We start from the raw sequence: 23,403 nt of genomic DNA on the forward strand, positions 1-23,403 counted from the left end.
TGCCAGCCTTGCCACTGTCTCTTATTGCCTGCAAATAAGTACTTGAGTATGTAAGCCACAGCATAATGTGAGTTGTTTTAATATTTATTTTTGCCTGTTAGAGGTGTGTGTGTGTGTGTGTGTGTGTGTGTGTGTGTGTGTCTGTGCATACGCATGTCCACATGTGGAAACTTATGAATGATTTCTTAGCTATGTGTAGATCAGGTATAGAAAACACTCATGCCAAGCGTAGAAATGAGGGCTGTGAATTCAGTGCCAGAGGTGATGGGGTGTGGCGCGGTCGTGATGGTGGGGACTGGGGCAAATAGGAAAACACGGGTCCTGGCCAAGGGGGAAGCTGATATTGAGCTCAGCCAACCATTGCCCTGCTTTTCAGGCTGGAAAGCGGATTCAGTGTTGCTGGATACTGTGCTTTTTCTAGAGAAGCCAGAAGTTTGGATTTTTAAACCAGAAAAAGATTTATAAGCTGAGTTTTAAGTGATCACAGCTAAGTGAAATGATCTGAAACCACTATGTGAAGCAAACAGAAATGCTGGCGACATGTGGTTTTGGATCCTCAGAACTGGTGGATAACCGCCCTTCAGATGAACGAGACTTGGCTGCATCTTGGTGTTTTGTGAAGAGAGGAAGGGCCCAAATCCAGAATACTTGTCCCTTCTGCTCTGTCTGATAAGACGGCATAATGGTGCTTTGCATTGTAGAGAGAGTTGAATTACTAAGTGTACTTATAAGAAATAACTGTCTTGTGAGGCCGTGGAACATCATCAGAAGACGTTCCTCTGTAGACTGGGAGGATTCCTGGCTTCTGATTTCAGCTCTGTCCTGAGCGTTGGTTTCTAAGTCTGTAGACATCCGATTCTGGTTAGTCTGGGAGGTGCAGGATGACCTCTGGGACTTTTTCAAACTATGTCCCCTCCTTTGTTCAGATTGATATATCCCCTGGCAGGACAATGCAGGGACGCCTGCGACAGAGTGTGGAGTCCCTGTTACTGATGGGAGTTTGGTATTAGGAACAAAGTTTGATATTCCCTTCTGAGAAATGCATGGTCTCTCTGAGACTCAGTTCCAGTTTCCAAACTGCCCAGGCAGTTCCCTGCAGGTGCCGAGTATGTACTTCAGGAGCCACGTATGGGCAGATTTTGATGACTCTTTGCCTTCCTCTAATTAAAGCAGCTTCTCTTTTTTATCTTTTTACCCAGAAGGGCATCCATGAATGATTCCTTTAGTACAAAAGTTTCTGAGTACAAACACCAGCTCAAGCCCTAAGACTTGATCATTTCTTTAATGTCTTAAATTCGAAAATTCTGAGATTGACAGCGAGGGGTGAATCTTCCTTACTGTACGTCTGTGATGACTCCTGAGTGGTCCTGTGTGTTGTCCAAATAACATCAAAGGGCTAGCGAGGTATTGGATCCATCCCCACTGGTACTATTCCTTTAAAAACACTGTATTATCTTTTTTTTTTAATAAAAAAATTCTACTTCAAGAATATTATATAAGGAAAAATACATATCAGCTTGCTGTGCTATGGTCTAAATTTTTGCCTTGGAAATACGATAGGTGAATGTGTTTACAGATGCTGCAAATAATGGAAAATCATGAAAACTGGAATCAGGGCCTCTGTCCTTAAATGTGTTTCAGTTTGCATTTTGATAGCAGTTTAGAAATGTTATCGCTTGTTTTGTCACAGACATAATTCACATCTTTCTTCAGGCACTGTAAACAAGAGAAATGGTTTAATGGCCCCATAAAGGCACTCTGCTGATAGCTGAGATTAGGCCCTTTAGTAATGGATGTCGGTGTGTGTATGTGTGAGTGGTCTGTGTACACCGTGGGGGTGGGGAGGGCTTGGAAGAGGTAAATGTACTGGAAAAGAATCTTTGAGAGGCTCAGATGCAGCCGAAGTGCCTGCTGCTTTTCTGTCTGTCTTGGAAGATGGATTTACGGAGCATGTGACACCATTGTCTTTATTCGTACACAAGCCTTCCCCTTTGCTTCTGGCCGTTAACCGGGTACTAATTGAGGTCATTCCCACCCATTTATCACCTGAAATTGAAGTGATATTAACTGAAAGTGAATGTTTTTCATCTCGGGAGTGTATTTCCAACTACATATATCTGTATAAAAGGCTACATGCATTTTTCATGCCATACTTGTATCTGGTCTTCAGTAATCTAATTTATGTATGCCATTTATTTTTTCCCCTTTTAGAAATTTTTTTTTTAATTTGCTGCTACAGCCAAGTGAAAAAATTTTACAAGCACTTTAGTGTCCACAGAATGATTTCTCATTTTATATTTTGTAGACAAGTATAAAAAATTCTCCACATTATACAAACCCCTGGCCTAAGGAAAGACCTTGAAATTCCTCAGAGCACAGAAATTTGTAGTGTTTTAGAGCCTCGATATCATGTCATCTTGTTTGTGTTTATTCCCATAAACTGGCCGCACAAGGCTGCACACTTGATTTTGAGAGTCAGAGTAAACACGCAGGGTTAACAAAGCAAAATTAAATGTTCCTTAAAAACTAATTTAGCTATAACCTATCACTAGCAGGTGTCACTGTGCCATCCATCCACTTTTTTCTCTTTATTTTTTTTTTTTTGAGTTATAGTCAGTTTACAATGTTGTATCAATTTCCAGTGTAGAGCACAATTTTTCAGTCATACATGAACATACATATATTCACTGTTGCATTCTTTTTCGCTGTGCGCTACCACAAGATCTTGTATATATTTCCCTGTGCTATACAGCATAGTTTTGTTTATCTGTTCTGCATATGCCTGTCAGTATCTATACATTTCGATCTCCCAGTCTGTCCCTTCCCACCCCCCTCCCCCATGGCAAATGAACCATCCACTTTTATATTTCCTTTTTGCTTTTTCATTGTAGACTGTGATCTCAAATGGGGATCAGCCAGCTTTTTTTCTGCAAAAGGCCAGACAGTAAATATTTTAGGCCTTGTGGGTCATAGGGTTTCTGTCACGTATACCCGCGGTAACTCAAAGCAGTCCAAGTCTATACCTAAATGAATGGGTGGGACAGGGTTCCAATAAAGCTTTCCGCGCCAAAACAGCTGGATTTGGCCCACGGGCTGCAATTTGCCAACCCCGGTTTTAGAACATCATACAGCAGACGATTCTAAAACAGAGTTTTTGAGCAGACCAGAAATCTCACCATCAAAATCAGGAGACTTTCATCAAGGCTCTGTATTCCCAGCTAGTCTTGATGCAGGAACTACCGATGTGATTCAAAGACATACTTCTGTTTAGATAAGAAGTAGTTAAAAATGGGATGTGTTTCTCTTCTCAGGGTAATTGTCTTCTGCTCACAGAAATTGCTACTCTATTTCACTCTTATGATAAGAGTAGGGAGGGAAGCCGAGGGAAAGGTCAGGGCCAAGACAACTTATTGCTGTACTTACATTCACTGTCCACATAGAGAAGAGGACCCATCACTTGTGACATTTTGGTTATCAGAGTTGAGGGGAAGCTTTCGATGCTGGAATAGCAGCATTTTTCCTTCAGTGGAATATGAGTGGTGTGAATTTTTAAGTGCCTTTGGTCATAGCCATAAATTGAAAAAGGGCAGAATGCCTAAAAAAGCAAGCATGAATGCTCTGAGAAGTGTTTTCATTTAGATAGAAGTGCCAAGAATATATTATTAAGGTCATATATACAGAAATATGTTGCATACACATGAATTAAACTTCAAGAAGCCTGGCTAATGTCTTTATTAGAGAGAATTTTTCTTTAAAAAAATAAAACCCTAAATAAAGCTCCAGTTGGACTTCTATGAGCTTTTGATGGCCGGACTATGTCTTTTTGGTCAGCTTCATTCTATAGTTCTGTATTCCCTCCCCCTCAGCACCTGGCACAGTGTCTGGGCCGTAGTAAATGAATGAATGAATGAATGAATGGATAAAGCCAAAAGCCCAGGGCTCTAGTCCCTAGCCTGCTGAGTTAGTCCTTAGATCTTGTAAGATATGAAGCTTAGCTTCTTTATGCCTTAAAATTCTTTTTTTTTTTTGAAAAATGGGAATGCTAATGTCCTTCTTGTCTTGAATGATGAGAATCAAGAGTTGATGAATATTCTTTGAAAACTTTATAATACTATGTAAATTTGAGGATTTAAAAAAAAAAACTGTCATAGAGTTTTCTATCACTATCCAAACTCACCCACAGTTAAGTGTGTTGACGCCTACAGTTAAGCATATTATCTTTCTTAGCAAGAAATTTTCACTCTAGAAATATAAACAAAAACTCAGTTCATAGATTTTATTGTTTATTCTCTGGACTGACCTGAACCATTCAGTTCTAACAAGCACGGTCTATTTGCAATTTGGTGGTACCAGAAATTACTGCAGGGTCCTGATTGTTTAGGAAATTATCCCCCTATGAGCAAATTTCTAGATTCATGATCTCCATCTATATTGGAGGTGTTCATATATGCTTTATTATTTGTCTACCCTGAACCAAAGACATGGTCATATACCAGCATTGTTGTGTCTGTAAAACCAGGGGCATTTCTCTGCTCCAGGAGAATGATGACAAGACTGTGCCTCTGTCCTAAAATGTAGGGAGGGGAAAATGGCAGCAAGATGATGCCTGACAGCTCAAAGTTCTAAAATGAAAGCAATCACTAACCTAATAAATACTTCACAAGGACTGCCATAACCCCAAGTAAACTTTTTGAATTAAGAAGTGATTAAGTTTATTTTGGAAGAGCATTTTTTAAAGTCCTGGTATTTTGGCGTCCTTCAGTTTAACCATTAGAGCAACTCAGTCATTGTAAGTCAGCCTTAAGATGTGGTTTTAAAGGTCAAGCCTCCATCAAAGAAAAAATGCAAGCTGCATCTCTTGAGAGTTCTTTCGGTTTCTCCTCCCAAAGATTTGATTGTCCGGAGGAGTTGCGGGTCATAAAAGTTTGCATGGAAACGTGTTTGAGGAAGACGGCAGATTTCAGAGATAAATGATCTGAACTGTCTGAAGCCAGGGATAAGGACATCATGTCATAGCATTTGGAACCATCCCTTTTTCGTAAATGAAATGAAGGAGTTAAGTCGCTTGATGGGATGCACTTGAAGAAGGAAAGATTCGCCGTCATTAAAACTACAAACGCTGCCGACGCCTGTAGCTCTACGCTCCGACCCAGGCAGGACCGCGCAGTAAGCAGAGTGAATGCACCTAGCAGCCTCAGCAGCAGGCTGGAGCCGTGTTCAGCGAAAGTAATTTAATTAGTGTTGATCATGACTCCAGATGATGGTGATTTGATAAGGAATAATTTAGTACTTAACAGCCTTTTACATGCACCAACTCCATGTGGGAAGGTAAAGCAAATTGCACAAAATGAATGTGCTGCTTTCGCTTGTGCCTGTGCCAGTGAGCTGGAAAACTGCCCTGTTTCCAGACGCTCAGCCGCTCAGCCGCTCAGCCTCTCATCCCTGTGATGAAATCCCCTGCTCAGCTCAGCCCTCTCTGGTGGGAGTCTCTCTACTCCCCTGACTTAAGAATACATAAGAGAAGTCATTTTTTGTCATCTAAAATCTCCAGGAAGCAGAAAAGAGAAAATGAGGAAGATAAAGTTGCACGCGATTCTTGTGCAGAATGTCGAAGATCATAGGTTGACTTCTTGTTTCTTCCTCAGCACAGCAATTAAAAAAAAAAAAAAAGAAACTTAGCATTTGGCTTATGATTAGAAAAAAAAGTCTTGTTTCCCCAGACCCACGGTGATTAAGAGGCCCACACATGTTGAAAGTATTATGGAGGGAAAAGGGAGCCCTGAACTTCTTGGAGGACCTGTGAGAATCCTTGAGTGTTGGCATCTCACAAAAAGGAAGATGTTGTTTGATTGTTTTTTGAAGTCTTTTCCAGTACTGGACTATTTCAGTGTGTCGCACACTGGGTCCAGGTGTTGCCAAGCATCCTAATGGATTTGAACTTCGCTTGATGAGCATCACCTAGAAAATTTAATACAGAATCCTGATCTATATCCCAGCCCTAGTAAATCAGAGTTTCTGGGAGTGTTCTGCTAGTTTGCTAGGAACTGTCATAAGAAAGTACCACAAACTAGGGGGCTTAAAAAAATGGAAATGGATTGTCTGTCAGTTGGCTAGAAGAGCTAGAGGCTAGAAGTCAGAGATGAAAGTGTTGGCAGAGTTCTGAGGGCTATGAGAATCTGTTCCTCTTCCCCAGTTCTGGTGGTTTGCTGGCCACCTTTGGTGTTCCTTGGCTTAGAGAAGCATCACCCTGATCTCCACCTTCGTCTTCACATGGTGTTCTCCCTGTGCCAGTATCTCTGTCCTAATTGCCCTTTTACAAGGACACCAGTAATACTAGATTAGATCCCACCTTAACAACCTCATCTTAACTAATTTTGCAGATAAGTCACATTTGGAGGTCCTGGGGCTAGGACTGCATAATAAAATTCGTGGGGGAAACAATTCACCCTATAGTGGGAATAGGGAATATGGGAATTCCTGTTTTGTTTCAAAATTTCCCAGGTAATTGGATGATTGGCCAAATTTGGGGATCCCTTTTTTAGGGATCAGTTTGTGTCTGAGAACACTCTGGGAGCTTAAGATCTTTCTTCTAAAGCCCCTTCAGGAAGCTCACAGGGCCAGTCTGAAAGCACTGGCGTTCCAGGTGGTGTTCCCACAGGGATGGCTTGTGCCTTCTGCGTCTAAGGTTGATACTAGTGCACATCTTGATAGGAGGCTTACTGTCACGCAAGCTGCCCTTCCTGATGGTGTCCCAGACTTGGCATTCCTCCCCCGGCCCGCCCGGAATTAGTTATCCCGTGAAGTTGAAGCACATGCTCAGATGTGTCTGCAGCAACAGGAGGCCAGACCTGTTCAACTATCTTAATTAGTAGAGCGTTGCCTGTTGTTCCTCATATTTTTAAACCTTCTTATGGAGATATACGTTCACTGTAATGCAAAACTCTTAAGTTTATAGCTTGATGAATTTTATATGTGTATGTATTCATATAACCATCACGCAGAGCAAGATGTGGAATACTGACAGCACCATAGAAGGTTACGAGTACCCTTGGTCGGTCATGACTGCTCCTGTCTATCAGCAAGAGACTATTTCACTATCAGTCAGTTGGGTCTGTTCTTGAGATTCGTATATTGTATACTCTGTTGTGTTTTTTTTCTGCTCAACATCTGTGAGACTCTCTGTGTGTCTGCATGTATCATCAATTTGTTCCTTGTTATTCCTGTAGAGTATTCCATTGTATAAAGGAAGCACAAATTATCCATTTTTCTGCTAGTGAACACTGCAATTTTTCCAGGTTTTGGTATGATGAGTAAAGCCGCTATGAACATTCTTCTACATGTCCGCTGGCAAACGTATTCAGTCCTTTCTCCTAGATATCTGCCTAAGAGTATAGTTACTGGATCATAGGGGATTTTTATATTCAGCCTTAGAAGATACTGCCAAAAAGTTTTCCAGAGTATTTTTTATCAGTTCGTACTCTCGGCAGAATATGTCAAAGGTCTTGTCTTAGGTCTTCTTCAAATCTTGCTCATGCAAGTTGAGCCATTCTAGTGGGTGTGCAGTGATACCTTCATGTGGTTTTATTTGCAGTTTCCTGATAAGCAAAGATGTTGGGTACCTTTTTGTATGTGCTTCTCTTGTTCATTTGTTTGTTTTGCCATCTGGATATCTTCTTTTAAGAACTGCCTGTTCAAGTCTTTTGCCCATTTTTAATTGGGTCTTTTATTTTGTCTTATTAATTTGTAGCACTTCTTATTATATTGAATATGATTTTTTTTGGTCAGATCTTTCTATGGCAAATGTCTTTTTGGTGCCTGTAGTTTACTTTGCATTCTTTAAATGGTATCTTCATGAAGAGAAGTTCTTAATTTCAATGAAGCCTAATTTGTAGATTATTTTCTTTTACGGTTAGTGCTTTTTGCATCCCGTTCAGTAATCTTTTCCTACTTCCTGGTCCCAAAGGCTTTTAAAATACAGGAATGTTGAATGTAGTAGCCTCTGATATGTCTGATATTTTGATTAATATGATAAACTTTGCATCACATTACCCTTCATTACCTTTTGAGGTCTTATCAATTTTTATTTATATAAATTAGATTTGATTTCTCAGGTATAATGATTTGTTAACTTATTTGAATTACAAACTGAGTTCCTTTTATGTTGCTATTGCTTTTTCTTAGGAAAATGTAAAACCCAATAGTTAATCTAAATTCCTGAACTTGGGTATATACATTTTGTTGCATATGTTCAAATGAGTAATAAATAGTTGAAAACTATTTGGTAAGAAAGCAACAAATGAGTGGTTAGTATATTACAAGATTGCATCATACAATATTTGTCATTCTAAGTAGCACCTACACATACGCATACACACAGAGGGAGGGAATTTCTTATAGAATACTACTTTAAATTCTTTGTGACTTTTTTTTCACATTTTAAAAATGTTTCATCATGCAAATTTCACACTTAGGTAAAAGTGAAGAGACTAACATAGTGAACTCCCGCCTACCCACCAGTCAGCTTTTAACATTTACCAACATTTTTCTAATTTGATTCTTCCCCCATACATGTTTTTCTAGAGTATTGTCAAGAAAATTCCAGAGAACTTAATTATTTTATCTGTAAATATTTTAGGAATCTTTAACTTCAAATCCTTTTTTAGTACAACTGCCACTTCATTATCACATCCAACAAAATTAACAATAATGTCTTAAATATCTAATACCTAGTCCACATTCAAATGCCTTATTTATTGCAAAGCTGTCTTTTTTAGTAGTTTTGTTCAAGTCAGAATCCAAACAAGTCTTCATGTCGTAATTGATTCTTGAGTTTCCTAAGCCTCTTCTAGCTTGATGGTTAATAAATTATAACTTTCTAACTTGTTAAGGTTAATGAACATATGTGCCCTTTGCCCATGAAGACACATGTAATTTCTCCTTTGTTTCTATTCCTCTGCTCTCTATTTTGAATAGGCAGATTAAAACATACATTAAGTTTTTAAAAAATACTTTGAAATAGACCGCTCAGTGAAATAATTGCATTATTATTTATTAAGTTTTCCTCAGATAACTAATTTTGGTGAAATTTTTTTGTTTCTCTGGCAAATTTGTTTTCTACAATGTTTCAAGTGGCTCTTGGGTACCATTGAACACTTCTGTCAGAATTCTGTGCATGTAGAAACAAAGAGCATTTATTTTCCTGGAGCTTGATCATTATTGATAACAATTCCTTATATTAAAATTATGTATAACATTCAAGCTAGCACAAGTTTATAGTGCCACAGTGTCATAATCAGGACTGGATGGCATCACAGACCACAGTTTCTCTTGTATCTTCCTTAATAGAGTACACACTTAATATTTTGTGTTTTAATTCCAAGTTTGACAGGAGTTAGAATAAATACCCAAAGTGTGTCCTTCTAGTGTTTATCCTTGATTTTTCATAATTGTGCATATTGTATGAAAATAAAATTCATCATCATGTCTATTTTCCTTTATTTTTTCATTAATTTTCCATGTATACTAATACTTCAGTCATGGTGATAGGATTTCTAATATGTAGTTTTTCAGCTTCATATAGAAGAACAAAAATATATATTCTTATTTATTTATTGGTTTGAAAGCTATGATTCCACCCAAACATACATATTTCTTTCTATTTTATGGTATAGTCTATATTATATTAAACATTAATGACATATGACTAAGTTATGAAAAGGGAGAAAACATCATTTGATGAAGAATGATTGTTTTGTGGTGGATTGTATATGACAAATAACTGTAACATAGTTCTCCCAAGTTATCTTCCCACTTCTGGTAAGCAGTTAGGCAGGTACTTTTTTCTGTATTTTTATACATGAGCATTGGCCTCATAGATGTTGAGTTTTTTCTCCAGTGTATTGTTTGTTACCCTTAGAACTGCACTTGTGTTTTCTTTTTCATAGTCCAGTTGCCATTCCATTAAACCAATACTATGGATGCATTTGAGATATTTTCCTTTCAGGAATACATAATGTTCCCATCTTTAGTTAATTCCTGGATAATGAGTTGCACTTTTTCTGCTTTAGTCATTGGAAATCTCTCTGAAATGTTTTCAAAACTTACTTTCTGAAAACTGAGCTTCTAGTGTTATTAATATCAGCTAAGCCAATTACAAGTAATTCATTTTACCTTAAGTGATGAGAGAGAGTTCAAGCACGCATTTTATTATGCAATAAAAGCAAAAAAAAAAAAAAACGAGTGTATGGAGATTCTCCAGAATCTTTTCTGGCATGAAATTCATCAAATATGATTGTTCTTATGCATGTAAGTTAATATGAAACGGTAGTGACTTTTTAACCAAGAGGAGGAGAGGAGATGATTATACTTAACTCCTAACTACATTTCACTTCTGTGGGTATTTTTATTTTGTTTCCTAGTGGCTTTTCATGGCCTCCCACTGAAAATCAAGAAGGAACCCCACAGTCCATGTTCGGAACTCGGCTCTGCCTGCAGTCAAGAACAGCCCTTTAAATTCAGCTATGGAGAAAAGTGCCTGTACAACGTCAGGTAAAGCAGTCAGGTGGACGCAGGGAGCTCGGTGGTTCTTAGGGAAACAAGGTCCAGAATGATACAAAAATCTCAAGTCATATTTTCATGTGTCACATCTTCAGCATATAACAAGCTAATCAGGTACTGTGTTTAGTAGAACTCTGAAGGACATTTTCCCATTCGACCACATACTTTTTAGAATCATTTTAGAGTAATAATTTTCATCCAAATCGTTAGTTGCTTTTCTCCTGCAGTGCCGCATCCAGGGATTGAAAAGGGGGTCTTCCTTGGCGTGAGCAGCTACTGAAAGTCCTCAATAGAAAGAACACATTATGCACTTTAGATAGAGTTTGTAGGAAAAAAATGAAACAGTTGGCAGGTTGAAGCATTGCGTTAGTTATCTGACAGGCTTTGCAGATGATCTGTAAGATGTGCTTGTGGACAGTTGCAGCAAAGGTGGAGTTTTATAAGCCTTCGCAGTGGCTATGATTGTTAAAAAGCCAGTTGTGTCTTCTGATGATAATACAGGGTGGAGCAGTAGAAGTACATTGTTCATTTGTTAGAAAATTTGATAACATATATGTTCATTAAAAACCCTTCACAGTAAATTGCATTCTGCTGCTTTTTATACTGGCCTCTAATTGCATGAGGAAAACATTGGCTTTGTGTATTGTTTATTATTACTCTCAATTATCATAGAAACTTAGTTCTTAAAAGGAGTTAGTTTGGAAACTTATAAAAATGATTACAGATATTTGCAGTCTTATAAATTATGTTGATTTAGGCTCATATTATGATCCAAGGGGTCTTTCTATTTTCTCATTTACCCCAGATATTCAAGATTCAGGAAATTCCAATCTGTGCAATCTCCCAGCAGCTGACCAATGCCTGGGTAGTCTATTGCTATTTGTTCTTGCAAACTTGTCTTTTCTGTCTGCTTTCCTAGGAGGCTCACCAGAGCCTGAAATGATGAGCCAGTTCAGTTGAAACGGCAAAGCTTTTACAAAGAAGATTTCATGTAGAAGCGAACTATTAAAGCATACTGAGTTCAGATAAAACAGTATTGTTCGATCCGAGTTTTACTTTATAGGATTTTTAATTTTGGCATTTTCTCCTTAAGAGGACTATTTATGCACAGAGTAATTACTTAACATATTGAAGAATTTTAAATTAATGAACCAAATAGGTAGAGAACTGTCATTGTCCTCATCCTTGATCAGTAGTGTGACTCTGAAATAACTCCTGCTTTGTAGACATATAAAGAAAGACCTATCTGACTTTCATAAACTAATGGTAGAAGAATAATTGCCTGAATATTTTGAGATTTTTCTAGGGGACCAGTAATTCCCACAGTGATACATAGATTAAATTCTATTATTTCCATTTCTATACAAATAATGTAACTCAATACAGCATTTAATAAAGGGAAAAAGTAACATCCTAAGGCAGAAGATGTATCATTTTTTTTTACATGGGAATGAGACAGGTGAATCATTTTATAGAAAGTGAGTTCTCATTCAGAAATGTTGGTAAAAGAAATAGATAGAACCAAACATAATATGAGTATTATTTGCTTTAAAGCAAGAGTAGACTTAGGCAGCATGTACGTGCTCCTTCACTTCTGAAAAGTATTTTTGCACTTGGATGTAATTTTGTTGTATAGATGGAGCAATAGGATAAATTATTATGTAAGTCAATTTTTTTAGAGTTTCTTTTTTTAAAGAAAAAGTATATATTCATGAATGCTTTTTATTTTACAAGGAAATACAGTATTTTAATCTAGAAATATCTTTTTCTGTTCAGAAACTTAAGTAAAATTTGTTTTTAATAAAGTATTTTTTAGACTGCAAAAATTAGTTAAATCACATTCTGGAGATCTGTGTTTAAGAAAATTTAAATTCATACTATGTATAAAAACAAGCTTACTCATTTTATTCTTTTGTAATTGTCTTTAGAAGTTAGACTGTGTTAATAGGGTTTGAGTCTTAAGAACACTATTTTGTACCTAATCTTATGCTCCAAGAAAGTTCAACTATGTCAGAGACATTTTAATTTGCCTCATAAATCTTTATCATCCCATGTGAGGAAGTTGATGCTAGGCATCATTTATGGTGCATAAAACATGAAAACAAGGCAAAAGCACTGTCTTCTTAGAATTCTGCCACTAAAAAAGGCAAGCCAGGTATGATCAGCATCTTGTTAAACTTATGTCAGTTCCTATTCTAAAATCTTATGTAAGATAGAAGGATTATGGTATCAGAATTATTTAATGATTTAGAAAAGATCTGTGAAACATGCTTAAGGAGACATATCAAGAATAGAAGGAAATAATGCCATGGCTTCCAAGGCCAGGGATTTTCCTTTTCCCTAAGTTGTTTCCATGTATATTAAAATATATATTTTTTATGTTTATGTTGTTATCCAGTCATACATTAATTATTCTATTTTCGGCCAAGGTGTGTGGCACTTTCAAAGATTACATGTTCTAGAATTGCAAAAACCAAAAAACATACAATTGTCACTTCCTTGTGACTTAAGCTTAAAATATTTCTTCTTGCCTTGGGCTGGGAAAAAAAGTGTTTTGATTGCTCCAAAGAAACAAATGTTCTCTTTTCTTCTGTTCCTTGGGTAGTGCCTATGATCAGAAGCCACAAGTGGGAATGAGGCCCTCCAACCCCCCGACACCATCCAGCACTCCTGTGTCCCCACTGCATCATGCATCTCCAAACGCAACTCACACTTCGAAACCTGACCGCGCCTTCCCAGCTCACCTCCCTCCATCGCAACCCATTCAAGACAGCAGCTACCCCATGGACCACAGGTAAACTACAAATACCACTTAAAAAAACCCAAAAAACTATTTTTAGCATTCTTGGAAGAAATTCCTATCACCAGTTCCTAAGACCTATAGTAAATTTAAGGTGAGCATATTAATTTTGCACATCTGTGCAAAATATTTTTAGAAAGAGCTTGCTCTGTCTCTAGCTAGACATAATTTGTGGAGAAGGTCATTTATAAACATCCCTTTATAAACATTTAAATTGGTTGCTAAAATGGAAAATTAATCCATATACTGACATTTGAACATTTTCCTTTCGCTTTGCTTGAATTAAATTGCTTCACTTAAACTTTAAATCAGATCATCCCATTTTTATGAGCATATGTGTGTACTTGTTCTATAAAGTTAGGAGACTAATTTTAGTAGGTGGCTTTTGGAATTAGGTTCTTTACCTTCGACTGAATGGTTTAGCTGTACACAGTTTTGCAGAATAGGATATATTTGATGAAACTATTTCCCCTCCTTTCCAAGTGATGAATATTTTATGTCAGAAGATGCATGACCCTGGACACTGGGAATATAAAGTTAAAGAGATAGAGATTGAATTAGTATTACTTAGAAAGGAACAAAGCAAGACAGAATACAGAGCTAGAGAGAATGCTGTGGCATGTAATTCTCGACTCCTAGAGACGAATAAATTCATATTTAAATAAAATATCGGAGGACCTTTAGAGACCTTAGTAATACAGCTTAAAACATGGGTCAGTTACATGCAGCATCCTTTCTTCCCCTTCTACTTTGTACTTATGTAGAGCCAGGGGTGTGCTGGTCAATGGTTAGCAACAGGCTTTATGAGAAAAATCGAAAGACCAGATGTGGAGCATTTGATGAGTCTGTGATGTAGGTATTGTCCCCATGGCTGACTCCAAGCTGTCAGTGTAACAACTCTGAATGTAGAGTTGGAAAAAAAGATACAGTAACATGCCATTAAAGCATATTCTACCAAACAGATACAAAAGATAGAACCTCAAGAGAATAATTAATATAATTAGTAGTAAAATGTTGTAAAATAATTAAAAAGTGATGAGTTTTGAGGGGGTTTTTTGCCTTTGTTTTCAATATAATTTTTTTAAATTATAAATTTACATCATTGAATTCTTAACAATGGCTGTGTTTAATAGCTGGCTCACGAAATTCCTGAAAATTTAACAATAAGCCAGTGCAAATGGGCTCTGACACACCATGATAAAAATAACTCAGCTGGAGGAATCCTCCACATCAGCAGAGGAAACCAGAAGATGTGCCACTGGCAACTTTCTGAAAATAAGGGAATACTCAGATCTGCTATTTATAGGTTCTTTAATGGGACTCCATCTCAAATTCAGTAACTCTTTTGGTATGAAGGGCTAAGATAAAAGCATTCTTTTCCAGTGTAAAACTAAGTAACGTCTTTCCTACCTTGCTTTCCATCACTAAGTCCTCTTGGGCTTTGGTTCCGAAATGCTAACTGTGATCTTTCCTTTCTTGCCCCTTGGCCTTGAGACTCCGTCAGAGTGTCATGGTATGTGCATCTGTGTAAACAGTTTTGTAAATACAGATGAAAGAAATCTTATTGCTGGGTGGGCCACGAGACAGATGCACATTGTGCGGGATGACAAGGAAAAAGAGGATGAACAAGAAAAGCACGTTTTGTTTTGTCCGCCTCTGGTGACTTCCCAGAGGTCTCGGTGCCCAAGGCCCTCACCCTCCGCTTGGCTGCCGACATTCTAGATGGGATCACGGGCGCTTGGTGCAAGACAGTTCTTTCTTACACAAGGTGACTGCTGCACAAACAGGCTGGCTGTTTTGAGGTGACCTAACTTGAAATGCTTTAGCCAAATCCATTTTAGTTTCTCGACTTGAAGTCAAATATTTGAGACTGAGAACAGCCGGCCCGGAATTCGGAGAGGGAAGCTCGGGGTCTTTTCCCACTGCCCCCTGCTGGGTTTTGAGGCCAGTACCAGCTGGCCAATCCCAGGAAAATCTCTGAAGCCGTATGTTTCTGGGGAGGATTTCTTGGAGAGCTCCAGCCAACAAATGACAGTCCCTCAGTTATAAATGGCACATTTGCTCTGGGAACAGATCCTTTCCCCAAATAGCCCCCTCCAGCCCAGGCACCCCACCTCACTCGGGGCCCGCTTGGTGGCCAGCAGGGCTGGACCCTGCTTCCTCTCCTCGGCTTCATCCTGCTCCTCGGGCCAGCCCTTTGGCACTTTTTCCCGAACCCACTGAGCAGAAGCCTTGTCTGTTTTTCTCAGCGTTTCCCACCACTTGGCTGCTGTTTTTCTTGATCCAAGAGTTCATCAGCCCACTCTCCTTACACATTAACTCTCTTCCAGAAGCTTCCCGAGTCACTTTCTCTTTGCAGTTGATCAGAAGAATGACACCACACACTTGCGGTTTCTAATGAGGCGCATGTGTTTGATACAGACAAGTCCTCAGCAAGGACCAGCTGGAATCAGGTTGACTCGTAAAAACAAGTGGCTTGATTTTTTTTTTTTTTTAAACAAAGCTTTTTGTGGAAGTATTATTAACTTCCTTTTAAGGCTTCACAAGGGAGCCAGTTTCTTATTTTAACTTCTAGTTACAATTTTCTGATTCACTCCTTGACAGTTCTTAATGATAATTTCTGTTTCTTTTTTCGGCTAATGAAATAAGCAAGAGAAGGGAAATGAATGCAGTGCCAGTCAGCCTAACTGTTTTGCAATATCCGAGTTTCTAAGTTTATTTTCTGCAGGTGTAGGTGGAATTTCAGTGCTTTCTGTGGCAACCAGTAAGGCTGGAGTTAACTCACGGGACGGAGGGTTCTTAGAAATGCGAAAGCAATTGCTCTGCTGGTTTTGTTTTTATTTTTGTTTTGCTTTTACCTTATTTTCATTTAACATCGCCAAAATTAATTGTTAACTTTCCAAATTAAAGTCTCAGGAATGCTTTTAGGAGGGGAGCAGGGGAGTTAATAGGCTTCCATTTGCTCATAGAAATGTCGGATAGGTTATTTTTAAGCACTCGTGGGCATTTTTAGAGCACTTTTAAATCTTTAATTAATCCACATCTTTGTGGTGGGTCAATGATATTAGGACGAGAAATGCAGAACTGAATGATTATGTGATTAGCCAATCAGTACACAGAACAACCAAGAAAGAAGGAGCATAAAGACTCGCCCTCACACCTTCTGCCGAGTCCTTAGAGGTCCCTCGGGACCTAACAGCATGACTGTCCCAAATCTACGGAATGCATACATCGTATTTCCATCTTTGGAGGTCTGCTGTAATATTTTATGCTTATTTTTATCAACATGATATTTTCTTTGAAGCAGTTAGAAGCCAGTGTGTTCTGTGCTGCTGTTTGACCATAAAGAAGTGGTCTTTTACAAACGAGCCTGGATTTCAGTTTCCAGTTTAATATCTCACTAGAATACAATGTTATTTCAGACAATGTTGAAGATTTAAGAGTCCTGCCCATTTGAGAAGAAAGTCATTCCTTTCTTACATTCTTAGTAACTCATGGTAAGGGAAGGAAAACCAAGGAGTAGATTTTTATTTGGTTGATTTTTTTATTTGTTGATTAGTTTGGTAACAGAATTAAAAGAGAGCGGATACAGTTTGAGATTAAATTCTATCTGTTTTTTCTTTTGTTTTTTCTTATATGTAATTATTTGATATCCTCTTACTATGGAAATTTGGTAAATGATGTAATTGATTGAGAATTGGCCATTTTAACTGTTAGGGTGTGTATTTTTTGAAAATACTACACTGCTCTCCTAGCCCTGCTCAAGGCACATCTTTAACTTTTTATAAAAATATACTGAAATGGTGCTGAAAGCAACTAATTAGAAGGGGAACACAAGGCATATTATAATTAAAAAGCACAGTGCTACTGACCCAGGAAGGAGAAATCTAGTCTTTGTTAAAGATTTACAGTCCAAGTCAGCTGGTATCATGTTCATTAACTAAGCAGTTAAAAATCATCCCAATATGTTATTTTATCTTTTTCCCTTTTTTAAAAATTGAAGTATAATCAGTTTACAATGTGTCGATTTCTGGTGTACAGCATAATGTTTCAGTCATACATATACAGACATATATTTTGTTTCATATTCTTTTTCATTATAGGTTACTGTAAGATATTGAATATAGTCCCTGTGCTGTACAGTAGAAACTTATTGTTTACCTATTTTATATATAGTAGTTCGTATCTGCATAGCCTGAACTCCCAATTTCTCCCTTCCCACTCCCGCCCCCAATGGTAACCATAAGTTTGTTTTCTGTGTCTGTGAGTCTGTTTCTGTTTGGTAAATAAGCTCATTTGTGCCATTTTTTTAGATTCCCCATATAAGTGAAATCATATGGTATTTTTCTTTCTCTTTCTGTTCTGCCAATATTTGAGTGAATATTCCTTGTTACCATTTTGTTTGAAACGTGCTCTCTTATTTTCTAGATTTCGCCGCCAACTCTCTGAACCCTGTAATTCCTTTCCTCCTCTGCCGGCAATGCCGAGGGAAGGACGTCCCATGTACCAACGGCAGCTGTCTGAGCCGAACATCCCCTTCCCACCTCAAGGCTTTAAGCAGGAGTACCACGACCCCGTGTATGAACACAACACCATGGTGGGTGGTGCAGCCAGCCAAAGCTTCCCCCCTCCTCTGCTGATTAAACAGGAGCCCAGAGATTTCGCATATGATTCAGGTAGGCCCACGCCTGAAGTTACGTTTGAGGTAGCTTTTCACTTGCTTGTCAGTTTGACGAGTATTGGGCTCAGACTGGGTGACTCCTGATGTGTGTGTTTGTGTATGTGGAATCATTCTGATTTAGGCCTTCTTTGCATCTTTCTCTCTAGGTGAAGGGTTGGCCTATCAGACCACTTTGGCATGAGCTGACGGTTGCAGTCGTGTCTAAAAGTGCAGTTAGTCAAGAGAAAAGTGCAGTTTATAAAATCAGGCAGGCCCTCAGCCCGAGAGAGGAGCATTCTCCTTCTTTTCTTGGTTCTGGGCTTTCTTTCCATTTTGCTCCTGCAGCACTATTGAATAACAATGTTTACAGAAATTAATACTCTTCTGTATTGGGTAACTTATTGCTTATAACTCTTCGTTTGTTTGTTTTTTCTTTGCTTGGTGGCCCAGAAGTAAGGATTTGTACATATTAGGAGAGAAACAGCAAAAATACAGACTTACGGTTTATTCATAGAGCTGAGCTCTAGCCGCACTGAGCCAGAAAGGCCCCACAAAGTAGTATATCAAGTAATATCAAGACGGAGAAGGGGGATTACCTGAAATTAAGGAGCATTTAGGTCTATGGCTAATGTTACCACCAAGTATGCCAATATTTGACCTTGAGAGCTCAGAAAAATTACTTAACTCATCTGTGCTCAGTTTTTCCTGTTATAGTCTCAAAATCAGGACACGTGCTTTTCCGACATCTTAGCACTTTTGGAAAAAATGTCGAAATAAAAGCTAACACTCAGAAGAGAGAGACCAGTTACCTGCAAAATATTACTAACGTTATTGTAACCGTGGTCAGCAGGTGGTTGTGGGCTTGAAAACATTTGAAAACCATGTGGCTTCCTTTCATTTGGATGCCAAGTTACAATGTTCTTTATGAAGGAACTATTCCTTCTCTGGGGAGATATCTGCTAAGGTTTCCTATCAGTTCTAATTGATGAACAGAAATTGTCTCCTGGTCTTAAATTTCCATTACCTAAAATTACCTGCTTTATTATGAATTGGCCTTAAAGCTCAGCAAGAAGGAGCCTAAAACTGAGAGTCTCCCTCTGGCCACTGTTTCTCATTGGGCAAAAGCCCAAGGAATAAAGAGGAATTGCCCACTGGGAGGCCATACCTGCACTTCCAGCAAGCGTACCAGCTACCCAGGACCCCTGAGTTCCCTGCCCAGCCAGCCCTGAGTCCACTTCCAGGGCCTGAGCAAGTTCACTTCGGGCCTGCTTTCCTGTGGGCAGAGCGCATGGCTCCCATGTGTGTCTCTAGGTCCAAGGAGGTGGCCCAGGGGCAGTGCTTGTGGGAGGGTGGGGATGGAACCTGGACGTGCCCAGATGCTCGGCCCGTGAGGCCCCCCTGGTATGGAACAGTGTGGGCTGGAGGGGTCAAAAGAGAGGCAGGAGGGGTGTGGGCTGAGGTCTAAAAACTGGAAACTGGCTCCACGTCATCCTCCTTCAGTGCTCATCTTAAGAGATTTCCTGAACTTGTAGATTTGACCTGGCCTTCCAAGTTGTTATGATGGCGTAATTTCAAGGAATGGGAGGAGAGACCGTATTTATCAGATTGTTTGGCTGGTTTATAATATTAAACATTGAAACATATGATGTGAAGGCCTTTGTTTGAATACTTGCCCCAGGCCCTGTGGTTTGGAGGCCATTCGAAAATGTACCATAGTGGTTACAGCGTAGAACCTTCTCTATTTGTGCATAATTTATGCCTATAATTAAGAACACTACACTATGATGGGCTTTATTATAGAGAGGATTCACTTTTCTCTCTAAACTTCTAATCCTGTTAACTAGTGTTCTCCTTATTCTCCAAACCACCATTTCACTTGCTGCACAGTTTTTTTGAATTTACCATGATTTCAGGAAACTTTACATGGAAATGATTTAAAATAGCCCAAATAATTGGTTCGAAAAGATTTGTAGGGCATAGTGTTTAAAATGTGTTCTTTGTGTGTTCTAGAAATGTTTTTATGTGTATAACCTGAACAACATGAACAGTAAAAGCATTTTCTTGATTCTGTAGTTTGCCACATGTATAAATTCCCCTCATATTTATGTTGTATATAAAATTATATGTAACTTGGTGTTGAGGATGTGTAACTTTTCTTGAGACGATGCGAACCAAACAAGGAAAAGATTCAAATAATACAATGAGGGCAAAAAAAAAAAAATAGGAGATGGCGCTGTGAGGTTTAATTGTGTTATTTGTGCGCGATACGTAAAATGATGTTCAGAGTCAGTCGCTGTCTGACCCTCAAAAGCACAGATTCAGTCACTTGTAACCTGAAAAGCATAGTCCATGCCTTAGCTCAGACTGCTATAATGAAAAATGCCGTCCACCGGAAAGCTGAAACAGCAGACCTTTACTTCTCACAGTTCTGCAGGCTGGGAAGTGCGAGATCAAGGTACGGGCAGGTTCATGTCCTGGTAGGGCCTCTCTTCCTGGCTTGCAGAGGGCCACTTCCTCACTGTGTCCTCATGTGGCAGAGAGAGATGGAGCTCTGGTCTCTCTTCCACTTCTTATAAGGACACTATCCCACCGTGAGGAGCCCCACCCTCATGGCTTAACCTCATCCTAATTACCTCTCAAAGGCCCCTGCTCCAAATACCATCGTATCAGGCATCAGGACGTCATCGTGAGTGTTGGGGGATATTTAGTCTGTAACAGTCCAGTATCTTATTTTCAAGGTACATAGGGCATGTCTTTTGTTAAATTGCCGTATACCTTACAAATGACTTGTACAATACTTGTTTAATATTTGAGAAGCTGTTCATTTATATTGCTTTCTCTCCTCTAAATTATATTTCAGATTGCTGAAGTTGTACACCACCTTTGAATTCTAATTTCAGTGTTGCCCATAAGATACAGTTCAGATTTGCTTGAAGAGTTAGGTAGAGGTGGATCTTCTGGCTGTGGCCTGGAGACCTGTAGTAACTGTGTAACCAGGGCCTATGAAAAATTAATCTGTAGGTATCAAAATATGTTTCACTGGCCACCAAATTGCTGTAATTAACTTGACACGTCTGTAAACGTCATACACTGCCGTCAATGAGTCTGATCTCCAGATGCTTTGTTGCGTTGTCATTCGTTCTTTCATCCTTGCTGAGAGCACATTAAATAACCTTTTTAGGAAATCTGGTGTTTTTATTACCAAATCACTGAGTTCTTGGTTCACTAACTGATGTTGAACAAATAGCACATTAGAAAATATCTTATGTGATTTAAGAACAATGCAAAAGGCGTTTCCTAGTCTGTTTACTCAGCATCTATGATCTAAAGGTTGTCCTTTCAGGAGGCCTCTAGGACTCTTTATTACTTAATTTCGTATAACATAAATGTTGTGAAAATAAAAGAAGCTTTGTAAGTGAAAAGGCAACATGATTATGTGCTAATAAAGCCTGACATTAATTATGACATGGGAAATGGAAGGTCTATTAGTTATAATTATAATTATAGGAATGCAATTTCAACTGCTGAGTATTTAAGCTAAAAAATTGCAAAATATTATGTTAGTAGAGTAGAAATTTTTATTCAGGAAAAGGGAAAAAAAATTTGGATCAGAAGACACTGAGGAGATAAAACATTGATTATTTAGGGCCAATTTGGTGCACCAGTGCAGTGGAATTATGATGACATGATGATATTAAGTTCTCAGCAGTCCAATTATGTCTATTGTTATTTTCCTTCTCTGTTTCTCTAGCCTAATAATGCTGCAAAGAGCAGGACACGGGTTTTTTGTTGGTTGGTTGATCTTTCTTGAATCCAACATGATTTCCTCTTTTTTTGCCTCTATGGCCAAGTGGCTACATAAAAAGAGTTGAATAGGCATTGAATGCTTCGTTTGGAGTGCTGTGTGCCGTGCTCGGGCTTCCATAAAATCATGGCTATCTTCTCAAGATCATGCTCACATATGAGGTTTTACACGTTCAGAATGCTCAATGAGGTACAAATTTTAGATACTCAGAAAAATGTATTTCATTAGAGATGTAGATGTTTGTTGATTGGTCTTTTGCTTTGTTTTCTTTTTGGATTGCTTAGGGTAGTATTTCTAGGAGGCTGGTGGGCACATGAAACTAAAGTTTGACTCAAGAAAATATCAGCACACTGTGTTCATACACTTTGGTATTTTCACACTCAGGAAATTATCTTACAGAATGAGAGACACACGATGAATGTTTGGTGAGGGGGATTATTATAAATATAAAATAATTGAATGATAGTATAAGTTATGGCTCTCTAAATCAGAAATATTACACAGTCATTAGAAGTCAGGCTTTAAAAAATATTTAATAAAGTGAGACAAGTTTTAAAAAATCATTATGTATAAAGCATGACTCATGCAAAATAAGACCCAGTATGAAAATCCTGTGGTTATGTACTTCTGGGACGGCCTTAGAGACGGAGGAGAATTAACATGCGAGTGTTAACATGGTGGGTGTCAGGTTCATCCCTGCACTGCGCTTGCATTCCCACCATTTCATGCTGTTATGTTCCCTTTGCACTTTGGGTGTATCAAAAGTCTTAACCTAGGAGTTGATTGGAGGGACGAGGCATTAATAAGGTGTTTTTAACCCTCAGGGCCTATTCTGTTACCCTAATTAGTTCAAAAGATGCCTCCAGACCATGTGAAGGAGCAGTTTAACCTAGAAGCTGGGAATGAAGAGAGGAAAAGAGAACTTTCAGGTCATAAAGATGGTTTCCAAAACAAGTAAATGGGAGAAACTGTGTCATTGGAGCTTTGGGAAGAAGAGAAAGGAGACATAGAGGGGAAGGGAGAAAGCTGGCATCATATTTTCCTAAGAAAATGTTTCTATATTTTTTAAATTGTGTTTTTAGGGCCCTTCCTAAAGGGCTGATGTACTGATGAGGGCCTCTGTGAATTTGGAGGCATGTTATGTTTATGCGGTCATAAATGCTAGCATTATTTTAAATTGGGAAATGGACACAGATAGCTGTTCACATACTCATGAATCTTTAAACTCATGAAAGCTCTTGGAGATCACGTAGTTCAGATTCCTCCTTTACACCCTGGCTGTGTGGATAAAATGTCCAGGACTCATTCGAGATAACCTACCACCATCTACACATGTGTGAGGGGAAATAACCCAAATTAGAACCAAGATTTTCTTATTCTTAGCTTAGCGCACAATTCACAGTCTGTCTTACTATATAATTGTCCAAAATAAATCCACAATTTACTAGATATATTATTGATCCTTTTCTCACTTTTTTAGACTGAGTATTTTTCTATGTTTTTTAAAAAATTGCACTGTGATCCGGGGTAATCTGCATTAAATGCATCTGTGTTAAAGCCTAAGGTATGCTTTCCTAATGT

General features: G+C 38.5%; 1 protein-coding gene across 6 annotated transcripts in view; it reads left to right on the forward strand.

The window, feature by feature from the left end:
* Positions 1 to 23,403, forward strand: part of ETV1 (ETS variant transcription factor 1) — an 89,673-nt gene that overhangs the window by 37,202 nt on the left and 29,068 nt on the right. For all 6 annotated transcript variants that reach the window (XM_074367415.1, XM_074367413.1, XM_074367414.1 and 3 more), the window contains 3 exons: positions 10,419 to 10,548; positions 13,163 to 13,351; positions 17,786 to 18,033. In XM_074367415.1, coding sequence (XP_074223516.1) covers positions 10,419 to 10,548; positions 13,163 to 13,351; positions 17,786 to 18,033 — 567 coding nt within the window. The remainder of the gene's footprint in view (positions 1 to 10,418; positions 10,549 to 13,162; positions 13,352 to 17,785; positions 18,034 to 23,403) is intronic.

This window comes from Camelus bactrianus, chromosome 7 (assembly GCF_048773025.1).
Source record: "Camelus bactrianus isolate YW-2024 breed Bactrian camel chromosome 7, ASM4877302v1, whole genome shotgun sequence".
Classification (NCBI taxonomy): domain Eukaryota; kingdom Metazoa; phylum Chordata; class Mammalia; order Artiodactyla; family Camelidae; genus Camelus; species Camelus bactrianus.